Source organism: Rhinopithecus roxellana, chromosome 1 (genome assembly GCF_007565055.1).
Source record: "Rhinopithecus roxellana isolate Shanxi Qingling chromosome 1, ASM756505v1, whole genome shotgun sequence".
Classification (NCBI taxonomy): domain Eukaryota; kingdom Metazoa; phylum Chordata; class Mammalia; order Primates; family Cercopithecidae; genus Rhinopithecus; species Rhinopithecus roxellana.
Genome location: NC_044549.1, coordinates 107,419,954 through 107,434,825, shown reverse-complemented (window position 1 = coordinate 107,434,825; position 14,872 = coordinate 107,419,954). Strand labels below are relative to the sequence as shown.

General features: G+C 39.7%; 1 protein-coding gene across 2 annotated transcripts in view; it reads right to left on the bottom strand.

Moving 5' to 3' along the window:
- Nucleotides 1-9,686: 9,686 nt before the first annotated feature.
- ANKUB1 (ankyrin repeat and ubiquitin domain containing 1) overlaps nucleotides 9,687-14,872 on the bottom strand; it is a 31,929-nt gene continuing 26,743 nt past the window's right edge. For both annotated transcript variants that reach the window (XM_030928914.1, XM_010356842.2), the window contains exon 6: nucleotides 9,687-10,193. In XM_030928914.1, coding sequence (XP_030784774.1) covers nucleotides 10,064-10,193 — 130 coding nt within the window. In that variant the 3' untranslated portion in view covers nucleotides 9,687-10,063. The remainder of the gene's footprint in view (nucleotides 10,194-14,872) is intronic.

The following is a 14,872-nucleotide window of genomic DNA, read 5'->3' as shown; positions in this document are numbered from 1 at the left end:
GAGAGACAAGTCCAGCAACTGACACTTTTATAAAGCTAATAGTTTCCACAGAGCTTCTGTATATGTTATCTTAAATGTATCTCAGTTAATATCCTCAACAGCCATGGCTTTGTTTTTACAGATAAAGAGACAAAGCTCCAGAGATTATATGACAAAGCCTGTGACAGAGCTAGAAGGAGAGGGTTGGATCCCTCACTTACCTGCTCTAAAGCCCATCCTTCTACCTACCGGGATGAAAGCTTGTGACAAGGTTTATGAGTGATTATAAATTAGGATAAAGATAATGATGACAATGACCGCTGCTTACAGGATTCAGAGCAATGTCTTTTCTCTCTCTCTCTCTCTCTCTCTCTTTTTTTTTTTTTGATAGAGCCTCGCTCTGTCGCCCAGGCTGGAGTGCAGTGGCAGAATGTTAGCTCACTGCAACCTCCGACTTCCAGCTTCAATCGATTCTCCTGTCTCAGCCTCCTGAGTAGCTGGGATTACAGGTGCCCACCACCATGCCTGGCTAATTTTTGTATTTTTAGTAGAGATGGGATTTCACCATGTTGGCCAGGCTGGTCTTGAACTCCTGACCTCAAGTCATCCAGCCAGCCGACTCGGCTTCCCAAAATGCAGGGATTATAGGCGTGAGCCACCACACCTGGCCCAGAGCAATGTTTTTAAAATAGTGTTTAGGGCCTGTGATAATTTAGTTCCTTTTCCAACTTTCTCTTCTCACCTGCTGTGGTTCAAATATAAGAGACTATAAAGTTGCTAATTGATAGGAATATGATTCTTCAAATCTCAACCCCTTTAAAATGGAGGGTGTGGAGGAGGAGAGGGGAAGAGGAGGAGACTCTTCATATCTGTCTTTTCTAAGGCTTGAGACAACTCTTTCTATATTCTGAGTCTCCCAGGCAGACTAAAAATTAGAAGAAGTTTTCAATTAACTTCTCTGTGTCTACTTTGTCCTTCGCATCTGACTGAAATTGTTTCTTCCACTGTGGCACAGAAAGACAGGTCCTTGAACTTATTAGTTAGGTCTTGAAGTAGCATTTGGAGAGAGAACACAATTTTTGCTTAGACTATGGATTGCAGATCAGCAAAAATCGCATCATATCCTAAAGTTGCCTTTATTCACACATTATTGAGAAAACATCCATTATTAAAGAATAATTTTCAGAACAGGTAAAATCGTGACTCTTCTACAAGTGTACAATGAACACATGTCACAAAATGTATTGAACTAGTTAATTAATGAGAGAATTAGTAAGATTACAGTAAAAACTGGTTTCAACTGATTCAAAAGAGGTATTCAAGAACTGTACATATATAGGGAATAGGAATGCTTAAATGAATTTGCAAATAGACACAATAGTATGCCAATATGAAATGGCCTTTCTTCTCTGTAGTCTCAGGGATGAAGTGAGGACAGGTGAGGTGAAGGTGAGACTAGGGAGTGGCACAATGGGCTGTCTAAAGTAGGTGGTCAAGGAACCAAGTTAGGCCAGGTGTGGTGGCTCATGCCTGTAAACCCAGCACTTTGGAAGGTCAAGGCAGGAGGATCACTTGAGGGGAGAAGTTCAAGTCTAGCCTGACCAACATGGTGAAACCCCATCTCTACTAAAAATACAAAAATTAGCCAAGCATGGTGGCATGTACCTGTGGTCCCAGCTACTTGGTAGCCCAAGGCATGAGAATTGCTTGAACCCAGGAGGCAGAGGTTGCAGTGAGCCAAAATTGGAGTCACTGCACTCCAGCCTGGGTGACAGCGTGAGACACTGTCAAAAATAAAGAAACCAAGTTTTATGCAAGAAAAACCAGCCTGGGAGTTAAAACACCCCAGGATAATTTATAGAGTGACTTCTGTTGCCATAGGTGATATAGTTTTTTAGAAAAAATTACCAGAGTGAAAACTCAGAACTCTAGATTCCAGATCTGGCTCTGACACTACCTGTATGACTTCTAGTAAGTTGTTTTTATAAGCATAGCCTCTTCATCTGCAAAATTGGTATTTTAATACTGCCCTTCTGTGCCATGCAGGACTGTTATGATACTCAGCTGAACTAATAAAATTGATTTTGATGATCAAATGAAACAATAAATTAGAATTAAGCAAACAGCAGCATTTACATTTTATAGGAGCAGATTTTATGCTTCTATAAATTCACAAACAATCATCTTAAAAGCCATTCATCTAATTCAACAAACATTTACTGAACAATTCCTTAAAGGTTCAAAGATATGCTATGCTTTGGCAATTTGTAGATGAATAAAACAATGTCCTTGCCCTCTAGGAGGTGTCAGAAAAGTGAGGGAGACAGATAATGAAGTAATTCCAATACAGTGTGATGAATAGCAATACTTGAAAATGAGCAAAATGACAAGGAAGCACAGAGAATACACGTTAACTCTAATTTGAAAGAATCAGGCTGAGAATAAATGTCCCAGCGTATCCTGTGTATGTTAATACTAATGCTCTACAATTAGATTTACATTATAAATATGTACAGTCTTAATGTCGCTTCATGCAATCTTACTTCCAGGGTGAATGTGAACAAAGAATAAATACTCAGTATTTTTTTCAACTAATGCTGGTAGGGAACAAAGTTTCATATCAATCATCCCCTCACATTCTCTCTGCATCTTTATATCCACCTCCAGCTCATGTGTCTTTCTTTTCTCTTACATTTTCCCATCTTTTTCCCCTTCTTCAGTATTCTAGCCCAGAATCCTTGCACAGGGTATTTCCTTAGCTGTGTTTTAATGACACATAAAATATTATCACCCCCTGCAAGGAATTACAGCTCAATTCACTACACTGTCAAGAGGATATTAACGTGGTGACAAGCCTCACTTACACCAGCCACCTTCTCGTGACTCTAAAGCTGGCACCAAATGCATGAATTAGCTCCTGAGATTTTAAAAAATTATTTAATTCATTAAAAAAATGTATTATAAATGCAAACAGAAAAGGGTACAGATTTTTAAAATACTCATTATTGAATTTTCTCAAAGTAAACACACCTATTACTCCAGAACAAGAAATAGAATGTTACAACACCCCAGAATTTCTGCTATACCTCCTGCCAGTCACTATCATCTCTTGTTTTCTCTATAGTGAACTAATACCTATACACATGCTGCCTTACAACATCCCTGTAGAATCATCTGTGTGTGTGAGTGTGTGTGTGTGTGTGTGTGCACATGCATGTGTGTGTGTGTGTTTGTATTAACCTTTGTGCCCCAACCTTGCAATGTCTAACTGGGAACTCAAAGGCATTTTTTTAGAATGAGCCTTAGATTTTAGGTGCCTCCGACTGTTGTACCAAAATCTATCTTATAATCATCTTAGTAAATTGCCTCAAAAATGTAAAATATTTAGAAAAAAACTTTAACAGAAGATTTACAAGACCTATATACTAAAAATTACAAAACTTTGCTGAGAGGAATTAAGAAATAATTGGAGATATATACCACTGATACAGAAATATGTCATGGGTAATAAGATTTAATATTATTAAAATGTCAGTTGTACCCAATCAGAATAATTCCAACAGGCTTTTTTTTTTTTTTTTTTTTTTTTTTTTTTGCAGTTGCAAGATTTAATAGCGTGAAACAGAGCTCCCATACAAAGGGAGGGAACCCAAACAGGGTGGCCGTTGCTGGCTCAAATGCCTGGGTTTATATCCAGATCATTGTCCATCCTGCTGTGCTCTCAAGCAATAGATGATTGGCTATTTCTTTACCTCCTGTTTTTTTTTTTTTGTTTGTTTTTTTTTTTGCTTTTTTTTTTGAGACGGATTTTGGCTCTGTCGCCCAGGCTGGAGTGCAGTGGCCAGATCTCAGCTCACTGCAAGCTCCGCCTCCCGGGTTCACGCCATTCTCCTGCCTCAGCCTCCCAAGTAGCTGGGACTATAGGCGCCTGCCACCACGCCCGGCTAGTTTTTTGTATTTTAGAAGAGACGGGGTTTCACCGTGTTAGCCAGGATGGTCTCGATCTACTGACCTCGTGATCCACCCATCTCGGCCTCCCAAAGTGCTGGGATTACAGGCGTGAGCCACCGCGTCCGGCCCTCCTGCTTTTGCCTAATTAGTATTTTAGTGAGCACTCTACTATCTGTTTGGTTGGGTGTGAGCTAAGTTGTAAGCCCCATGTTTAAAGGTGGAAGCTGTCACCTTCCCAGCTAGGCTTAGGGATTCTTAGTCAGCCTAGGAAATCCAGCTAGTCCTGTCTCTTTCAGTCTCCATTCTCAACAGGAAAACCCAAGTGCTGTTGGGGAGGTTGGCCGACGACTGCTCTAACTGCTTCCTGCTGAATTGGGGTGTAGTAGGGGTTGTGCAGTTGAGATTTCCTCAGGAGGGGTGCCTTCGATGTCATTAACATCGGAGCATGGGCTAGCAGGCTGGTCCAGGGGTCCATGGTAGATCTGAGCCATGGACTGCATCTGGGGCTCCATGTGAAGAATCATTTGTAGCTTTACAACTTTGATTCTGGAAGAGACAAACTTAACAAGGAAGTTAAAGATAAAGGGATTGAAATGTATGGCCTGCAGTGCAGGGGATTATTTCTTTGGCACACTTCACAGGCCCTGGCTATCTGCTTGGTAGTTTTGAAGAGGCCTGGTCCAGTAAATAATGATTTGGCCATCTGATGGGTGCTATCAATGCCTAAGGGAAAGGTTTGGTGAAGGGTTTTAAGTAATTTCCATTGATTAGCTGCAGGCTAAAGTATTTTCCCTTCTTTGGTGGCTAGCCATCCTGAGGGGGAGGAAACCATGTCCTCTTGAGGTTCCCCATTCTATTTCTCCTGCTGAGTACTGGGGCTTGGTTTCCTGGAGGGGATTATCCCATACTAGGGGTCCTTCTATAAGCATTTTTAATGGAGGATCCTGTCTTGCGGCTCTTTTGGCTTCAATATCCACTTGGTGGTTCCCTTCTGTTTCCCTTTCCTTTCCTTTCTGATGACCCTGGCAGTGTAAGACTGCCACCTCTTTAGGTTTCCATACAGCCAATAATAATTTCCTAATGGCTTCCTGATGTTTGATAGGTGTTTCCTCTGAAGTTAGGAATTCCCTTTCTCTCCATATTGCTGCATGGGCATGGAGGACTAGGTAAGCATACTTGGAGTCTGTATATATATTTACCCTTTTTCCTTCTCCTAATTCTAGTGCCCAAGTGAGGGCTATGAGTTCTGCCAGCTGAGCACTAGTTCCTGGCATGAGGGGATTACTTTCAAGTATTCCATAATCACTGACCACTGCATACCCCGCTTTTTGAAGTCCTTTTTCTACAAAGGAACTTCCATCAGTATATAAGTTGAGGTCGGAATCAGTCAAGGGAACCTCTAGAAGGTCCCCTCTAGTGGCATAGGTTTGAGCAATTACTTATTGACAGCTATGTTCTATCTTTTCTTTCCTTTTTTTTTAAAAAAAAAATTTTTTTTTATTATACTTTAAGTTCTAGGGTACATGTGCATAATGTGCAGGTTTGTTACATATGTATACTTGTGCCATGTTGGTGTGCTGCACCCATCAACTCGTCAGCGCCCATCAATTCGTCATTTATATCAGGTATAACTCCCAATGCAATCCCTCCCCCCTCCCCCCTCCCCATGATAGGCCCCGATGTGTGATGTTCCCCTTCCTGAGTCCAAGTGATCTCATTGTTCAGTTCCCACCTATGAGTGAGAACATGCAGTGTTTGGTTTTCTGTTCTTGTGATAGTTTGCTAAGAATGATGGTTTCCAGCTGCATCCATGTCCCTACAAAGGATGCAAACTCATCCTTTTTTATGGCTGTATAATATTCCATGGTGTATATGTGCCACATTTTCTTAATCCAGTCTGTCACAGATGGACATTTGGGTTGATTCCAAGTCTTTGCTATTGTGAATAGTGCCGCAATAAACATACGTGTGCATGTGTCTTTATAGCAGCATGATTTATAATCCTTTGGGTATATACCCAGTAGTGGGATGGCTGGGTCATATGATACATCTAGTTCTAGATCCTTGAGGAATCGCCATACTGTTTTCCATAATGGTTGAACTAGTTTACAATCTCACCAACAGTGTAAAAGTGTTCCTATTTCTCCACATCCTCTCCAGCACCTGTTGTTTCCTGACTTTTGAATGATTGCCATTCTAACTGGTGTGAGATGGTATCTCATTGTGGTTTTGATTTGCATTTCTCTGATGGCCAGTGATGGTGAGCATTTTTTCATGTGTCTGTTGGCTGTATGAATGTCTTCTTTTGAGAAATGTCTGTTCATATCCTTTGCCCACTTTTTGATGGGGTTGTTTGTTTTTTTCTTGTAAATTTGAGTTCTTTGTAGATTCTGGATATTAGCCCTTTGTCAGATGAGTAGATTGCAAAAATTTTCTCCCATTCTGTAGGTTGCCTGTTCACTCTGATGGTAGTTTCTTTTGCTGTGCAGAAGCTCTTTAGTTTAATCATATCCCATTTGTCAATTTTGGCTTTCGCTGCCGTTGCTTTTGGTGTTTTAGACATGAAGTCCTTGCCCATGCCTATTTCCTGAATGGTACTACCTAGATTTTCTTCTAGGGTTTTTATGGTATTAGGTCTAACATTTAAGTCTCTAATCAGTTCTATCTTTTCTTCATTGTTTGTAAGAAATGTGGCTGGGTTAAGAGTTGCACAAGTGTGCAGTTACAGCACTGGCCCTTCAAGTAATAGAGCCTGATATTTAAGCAAACTGTTGTCTGACAGCCACAAGTCTCCTTTAGCAGTGAGTATGCTGCTCACATCATGAGATGTCCACACAGTAAGATATCTTCCCTGTATTATTTTAACTGCTTCAGATACTAAGACTGCTACTGCCGCCACTATCCGTAAACAATGAGGCCAACTGTTTGCCACTGTATCAATTTCCTTACTCAGGTATGCCACGGGGGACCTGTGTAAGGACTCCTAGAGCTATTCCTGTTTTTTTCTGTGACATATAAAGAAAAGTCTTGTCCCATCGGCAAGCGTAACACTGGGGCTTGGGTTAGGGCCTTCTTTAGGGCCTGGAAAGCCGCTTCTGCTTCAGGTGTCCATCTTACTAGATGGGTATTGGCTTTCTGAGTTACCTTAATTAGTGTGTATAATGGTCTGGCTATTTCACCGTACCTGGGAATCCGTATTTGGCGGAAACCTGTTATGCCAAGGAACCCTTTTAGTTGCTTTAGGGTTTTGGGATGAAGATAAGCCAGTATAGGCTGGATACGTTCCTCACTGAGGGCCCTGGTGCCTTTGGATAATTTTAGCCCTAAGTATTTAATCTGCTCTGAGCAGAACTGAGCCTTTGGTTTGGAAACCTTGTAGCCACAGGTAGTGAGGAAGTTTAAGAGCACTTGGGTGGCTTGATGGCACAAAGTTTCTGAACAGGCGGCAAAAAGGAAATCATCCATGTACCGAAGGACAAGAGTGTCCACGTATGAGAATTAGCTCAAGTCTTGCGCTAACTCAACAGGCTTTTAAAATAGAGAATGGCAAGTTTATTTTAAAGTTTATATGGAAATGCAAATGACTAAAAATAGCCAAAACAAACTTGAAAAACAATAACAAAGTTGGAGGATACATATTACCTGATTTCAAGACTAATTAAGACGTAGTAATTAAGACAGTGTAGTATTAGTATAACGACAAGTAAATAGATCAATGGAACAAAATAGAAAGTCTGGAAATAGATCTGTATCTGTATTGCCAATTGATTTTCAACAGAGATGCTAAGGTAATTCAGTGGGGCAAAGGAAAGTCTTTTCAAAAATTAATCCCGACCCTTACCACATATCACTCACGCAAATAATTTGAGATAGATTATAAACCTAACATAAAGCCTAAAATTATTGAACTTCTAGAAGAAAATATAAGAGAAAATCTTCATTAGTTTTGAGTAGGCAGAGTTCTTTTTTTTGAGATGGAGTCTCACTCTGTCACCCATGCTGGAGTGTAGGGGCACTATCTTGGGTCACGGCAACCTCTGCCTCCCAGGTTCAAGCGGTTCTCCTGCCTCAGCCTCCTGAGAAGCTGGGATTACAGACATGCACCACCATTCCTGGCTAATTTTTGTATTTTTAGTAGAGACAGGTTTTCATCATGTTGGCCGGGCTGGTATTAAACTCCTGACCTCAAGTGATCCACTCACCTCAGCCTTCCAAATTGCTGCTGAGATTGCAGGCGTAAGTCACTGCATCAGGCCAGGTGGAGTTCTTATAGTGGAAATAAAAAGCATGAATCATAAAAGAAAAAAATGATAACTTCTACTTCATCAAAGTTAAAAACATTTTTGTTTATCAAAAAACGTTATTAATAAAATGAAAAGGTGATCCCACAAACTGGGAAAAATATGCACTATATATCTGTATCTATCTATCTATATATATATGATGAAGAACTTCTGTCATAAATACAAATACTCCAATAAACCAATAATTAAAAGCTAACCCAATTTTTTAAATAGACAGAAATTTACATTGCTGCTTCACAAAAAATACACAAATGGCCAATAAGCACATGAAAAGGCATCCAGCATCATAGTCATCAGGAAAATGCAAATTAAACCACAATGATAGGCCATTTCAACCCCCCTAGAATGACTAAAGGTAAAAATCACTGATGACACCAAGTGTGTGAAGCCACCAGAACTCTCGTACATTGCTAGTCAAAGTGTTAAAAATCATAAAACCACTTTGGAGAACTCTTAGGTAGTTTCTCATAATGTTAAATGTACATTCACCCTGTTATCCAACAATTCTACTCCTAGATACTTACCCAAAAGAAATGATAGCATATGTCCAGAAAAATACTTTTTACAATAATGTTCATAGTGCTTTTTTCATAATATGTCAAAACTGGAGGCAACCCAAACATCTATACAGTCCATACACCATGCATTATGGTGCATCCATATAATCGAACACTATTTAGTAATAAAAAGGAATGTATGGCTGGGCGTGGTGGCTCATGCCTGTAATGCCAGCATGTTGGGAGGCAAGGGAGGTGGATCAGTTGAGGTTAGGAGTTCGAGACCAGCCTGGCCAACATGGTGAAACTCCGTCTGTACTCCGTCTGTACTAAAAATATGAAAATTAGCTGGGCATGGCGACACACACTTGTAATCCCAGCTACTCAGTAGGCTGAGGCCAGAGAATTGCTTAAATCTGGGAGGCGGAGGTTACAGTGAGCCGAGATCGTGCCACTGCACTCCAGCCTGGACAACAGAGTAAAACTCTGTCTCAAAAAAAAAAAAAAAAAAAGAAGAAAAAAAAAAAAGGAATGTGCTACTGATACATGCAGTAATGTAAATGAATCTTAAAACATTAAGTTGAGCAAAATAACCCAGACACAAAAGTGAACAACTACATGACACCGATGATTTGAAAATCTCATCTATGGAGATAGAAATCAAAATAGCAGTTACCTAAAGAAGTTGGGATTGACTTAGGAGCTTGAAGGAACTTCCTGGGGTAGCAAAAATGTTCTGTTTTGACTGGGATATTTTTCAAACCCATTGAATCTTAAAGTTAAGATTCATGCAATTCACTGCATGTAAATTTTAACTCAATTTTAAAAAATTAATTGGAAGAAATGTTTTAGCAGAATTCAAAAGATGTCTGAGATCAGCATTAGACCTGGATGGTATTTGTTAACTTTCTTAAGAACTTTCCTTATATAGAATTTAAAAATTTTATTTATTTAAAACTATGTTCTACATTAATATGGCTTAAAAAACCAAAACACTTAAAAAAAGAAAAAAAAGAAAAACAAAAAAAGAAAATGTAAAAATTCTCACTTCCTTGTTTTCCATTGTCTCAGCTTCCCTACTTTGTGGATTACTACTATTCTCAGTTTCTTCTGAATTCTTCCTCATATTCTTTATACAACAATAGCACTAAATTTTCAGTTAGCATGATGAAGTCCAAGAAAACATGGTGTTAAATATCCTATTAAAAGTTATGTAGCATTATAACTGTTACTAGAGATGACAACATTAGAACTGTTATTATAAATGTTAACATTAGAACTGGACATTCTGTTTGATCAGGTCTTTGTCCAAACTGAGGTTGTCATGATTTTTCAAAGCACAATTTCTAGAGAGTTTTCATATGCTGTCAGACCTTCTCGGGTGGTCAAGTTAGAAATGCTCTTTTTGGCCAGGACTCTTGCTATTTGTAACTGCTGAAGCCATCGTTTCTCTTTAAAGGCACTGCAAGAAAACAAGATATCATTTATGAGAAGAAGGTCTGATCTTATCTGCATACATAGCTGAAAAAGGATGGAAATCTTCAGGTTGATTTTGTAGCTAGGGCTAGTTTGTCTTGTCACATAGGTAGATGTGAAATAGAAACAGTAATCTTTCTAAAACAAGTTCCCTGTGATGCAGTGGAAATTATATTTTCCCAAGGCAATGCTAAAAACTTAGAATCCACAGCTAGAAACAGAAACAGAAAACCACTCAGTATCATGTAAAATTCTCTGAGTTGAAACTTTTTCTCTCTCCTCTCTAGATATTCCTATATATCACATATTCCCTGACCTCTTCTCCTTTCTCCACTTTCTACCCCTACAAACACACATGAGGATTTTTTAATTGAAAAGATATTAGGTATTTTGATAGCCTTTAACTAAAATGCAAAGGAACTTAATGTTTTATGATAGTTATTCTCTGGCTATATACTAATAAAGACTTGCAAATTTGAATACGATTACTCTTACTTGGTAGGATGCAAATGTGATTTAATACAGAGGTGTTTTACATCCCCTTAAATGTTGGGGTCCTCCAAGATTCTATCCTTGGTTCTCTCTTTCTACACCCTTCTCCTAGGAGTCCTCATTTACTCACTATTTCAATTCTTTTATCCATGACTCCTAAAGCTTGACCTTTCTTGAAAGTTGCATATCTCCAATTACCAAATAAAAATATTTATCCCATAGACACTTCTAATTTAACATACCTTTTATCTTCTTCCTAAACTTGTCCCACTTCTGTTTCCTTGTTCTAACACTTCGATTTTGCTATCCTCACTCTCTCCAAAGCTAGAAACAAAACTAAATTCCTTCTTTCTCTATTTCCACACCCAGTCAGTGACCAAATTTTGTAGATTATTCCCCAGAAATATCTCTTGTATTTGGCCTTTTCTCTTTTCCCTAACTACTGTTGTTCTAGTCCAGGTCTTTGTTTTCTCTTATTTCTCTTATTGGAGTTTCCTAACTTTACTATAGTCTTTCCACATCTTTCCAATGAGTCTTCCATACATCTCTATCAGATTTGTCTTCAAAAACAAACAAAAACTGATTATGTGACTTACTTCACGAGAAAGAACTTCCGTGAGCTTCCCACCTACCTCCTACCCTATGGAAGGGGAAAGAAGAAGCAAACTCTTCACTTGGTCACACAGATGCTTCTTAGTGTAGAAGCAGTCTACTTTGCCAGTCGTATCTCCAGATAGTTTTTCCTTATTGCCTACAATGCCTTTTGCAAATCCTACTTTCCTGAAAACTAAATTTCTTGCTTGCTCTTTCACAAAACAGTGCCTTTGACCATGTTACTAGCTCTGCCTGGATCCTTTACCTCACCTCTGCCCATGTTGTCTGGCAAAGTCTGGTATTTTTAAAAGTCTTTCACTCAATCTATTAGGAGTAACCCTGTATAAAATACCATAGTGTTTCCAACATTTAAACCAGGTCCATGTCTGCCTGATTCAACTTCTTTGTTCTAGATTAACTTCTTGTTTTACCTCAATGGCTGTGTCTTTCTGTGCCCTCTAAACTGGGTTAACCCATCCATGTTGCCCATAAAAATAGGTATTAAGTCTTAAGGAAATCACTCAGGCACTTTCAGCCTTTCCCCATATCCCACCAGAGTTAATTTGAAGTCCTCTCCTGTTCTGATGCATATCCTTGCTCTTCCTAGGCTCAGGCCTATCCTGATTCTCTCCCTGGCATTTGAAACCTGACTTTTCTGCATTGATTCAAAAATTGTTTAACTTGAGAAAAAGATGCATATTGAGCACTTACTCTATGGCAAGCACTATTCTATGTGCTGGAGATACAAAAGGTGATTAAAACATATAACACATGCCTTTTAAAATAAAGAATAAGGCCGGGCGCGGTGGCTCAAGCCTGTAATCCCAGCACTTTGGGAGGCCGAGACGGGCGGATCACGAGGTCAGGAGATCGAGACCATCCTGGCGAACACGGTGAAACCCCGTCTCTACTAAAAAATACAAAAACTAGCCGGGCGAGGTGGCGGGCGTCTGTAGTCCCAGCTACTTGGGAGGCTGAGGCAGGAGAATGGCGTAAACCCGGGAGGCGGAGCTTGCAGTGAGCTGAGATCCGGCCACTGCACTCCAGCCTGGGCGACAGAGCAAGACTCCGCCTCAAAAAAAAAAAAAAATAAAAATAAAAAATAAAGAATAAAAACAAAGAGCTGTACTTGTATCCAGAGTACAAGAGCCCATCAAAGCTCATAGCATTTGAGATTATCATCTATTCTCAGTCCACTCAAACTCTTAGCTTTCTGGACCAATCCCCTACATTTGAATCTTTACTTAACTGGACTCCCAGGTCACATAAACCTCTCTGAAATTGGACAATAAGCAATAAGGAAGGCTATTTTTCTAAACACACCTTACAGGTATTCTTTGACCTGTGTAAAGCCTATGCTGACTTCTAGGCTGAGGAATGAGACTCTATGTGACCTTCTGGCCTCAGTGACTGTCTACACCAGTCACATTCACTCACCAACCCAAACCCACATTAGCGCTTGATCTGTGCTAACTGCATCAATGCCATCTTGGGGTCAACCCCGAGAAGTTTAGTTTTATGAATCTAAAGGTAGGAATTCCTGAATGACATGGGGTCTAGCAAGTACTTTCACATGATGCCAGATGACTTGTCTGGTTCGGGAGACTCCCCTTTCTGTAAAACAGGAACATCTGATGGTCACTTTACCCACCTGATCCCTGGGTCAGCATCGTGAACGTTAGGTTCTTCCCCATTTCTTGGCTATGACACTAGCTTGGTGATGGTGCATGTAGCCATCAAGATAGTGTCCATCCATTCCTCATGTTTGTGTCTTTGTGGTACAAGAGCTGCTCTGGTCATTTAGAGGAGTGCTCAGACCACCTGACTGCCTGCCTTGACTGTCTACTTCAGGCAGATGTAAGTGCTTTTGTGACTTCTATGAGGAACTTGAACTCGATCAAGAAGACTGCAGTGGCATGAGATTATAGATCTCTCCTTCCTTTCCACAGCCCACCAACAGAGGAAGGTGGAACAGATCCTGGGAGAGATTCAGTGGAAAGGGGGCAGAAACGGATGGGAAGTGGAAGGTGTGAATACAGGAAAGAGAAAAATATTGGGAAATGAGAAATGGAAAGAGGGTTTGCTAGGGGTAACATTGCCAGAGTAAGTGTGCAGTCAGACTGACCACCACTCTCCCTGTGGGTCTCCCTTCTGCACTAATCCCTTCCTCCTTTCCTTCCTTTCTTTTCCTCCCTCCATCCTTCCCCTTCCCTCCCTCCCTCCCTCCCTCCCTCCCTCCCTCCCTCCCTTCCTTCCTTCCTTCCTCCCTTCCTTCCTCTTTTCTTCTTCCCTCTTTCCTTCCTTCCTTCCTTCCTTCCTTCCTTCCTTCCTTCCTTCCTTCCTTCCTTCCTTCCTTCCTCCCTTCCCTTCCCTTCTCCTTCCTTCCTTCCTTCCTTCCTTCCTTCCTTCCTTCCTTCCTTCCTTCCTTCCTTTCTTTCCTTTCTTTCCTTTCTTTCTTTCTTTCTTTCTTTCTTTTCTTTCTCTCTTTCTCTCTTTCTCTCTCTCTTTCCTTCACAGAATAACCCTTTCTTTAACAAAATGTTTTCTCTAGCAATTTCTTTCTTGACCTTGAAATTGCCACTCCTTAATAACTCCAATCCTTATGCAATGTAGCTACAAAAAAAAAAAAAAAAGGCACACTGGTAGTCTCTTTTAAAAAGTGTTTAGAAATGTTTACTAAAGCTAAACATAAATTTATCCTATGACCCAGCAATTCTGTTCCTTGGTATAGAGTCAAGAGAAGTGAATGCAAATATCCACCAAACCTCATATGCAAGAATAATTGTGCATTTTTATTCAAAGTAGCCCTAAATTAGAAACAATTTAAATGCCTATAATAGGAAAATAGATAAATAAATTAGGATATGGAATACTGCATACAAATGGAATACTACATAGAAATAAGAACAATCAATACATGCAAAAATATTGATGAATCTTACAGGCAATGTGTTGAACAAAAAAAGCAAAATATAAAAGGTATATGCCATATGTGCCCCTTATATGAAGTTCAAGAACAGGCTAAAGTAATATTTGGTGATAGAGATGAGAATAATAGTTACATCTGGGAAGGATCATGACTGGCAAGGGGCATGAAGGAAATTTTTGGGGGCGCTGGAAGTAGTTTGCATCTGATCTGAGTAGTGCTTAAATGGATATATGAAAACATAAAAATTCAACAGGCCATATATGTGAGATTAGTGGTCCTTATGGATTTTACTATATATTTCATAACTCAATTCCTCCCCAAGAAAGCACTCTACACAACAGACACCATCAGCTTTTCTCATAGAAACGGCACCCCCTCCACACACAAAGCTTAAAAACACATGCTTTTTCATGCACATTTCCATTTTGCTGGGCACAGCACTGGGCTATAGTAAACACGTATTGATAAACTCATTTTTAGCATGTATCTGTTGATAAAACAAATCAATATTTCCTTTCTTGTTTATAGCCTTATTTTAAGATGGACTATGCAGTTTTTTCAATTAATAATTTTTCTAGTATATTTCTAGAATTTTTGGTGATACATTCTAGTCATTCTAGTCAGAGATATCTCACAAATTACAAAGATTG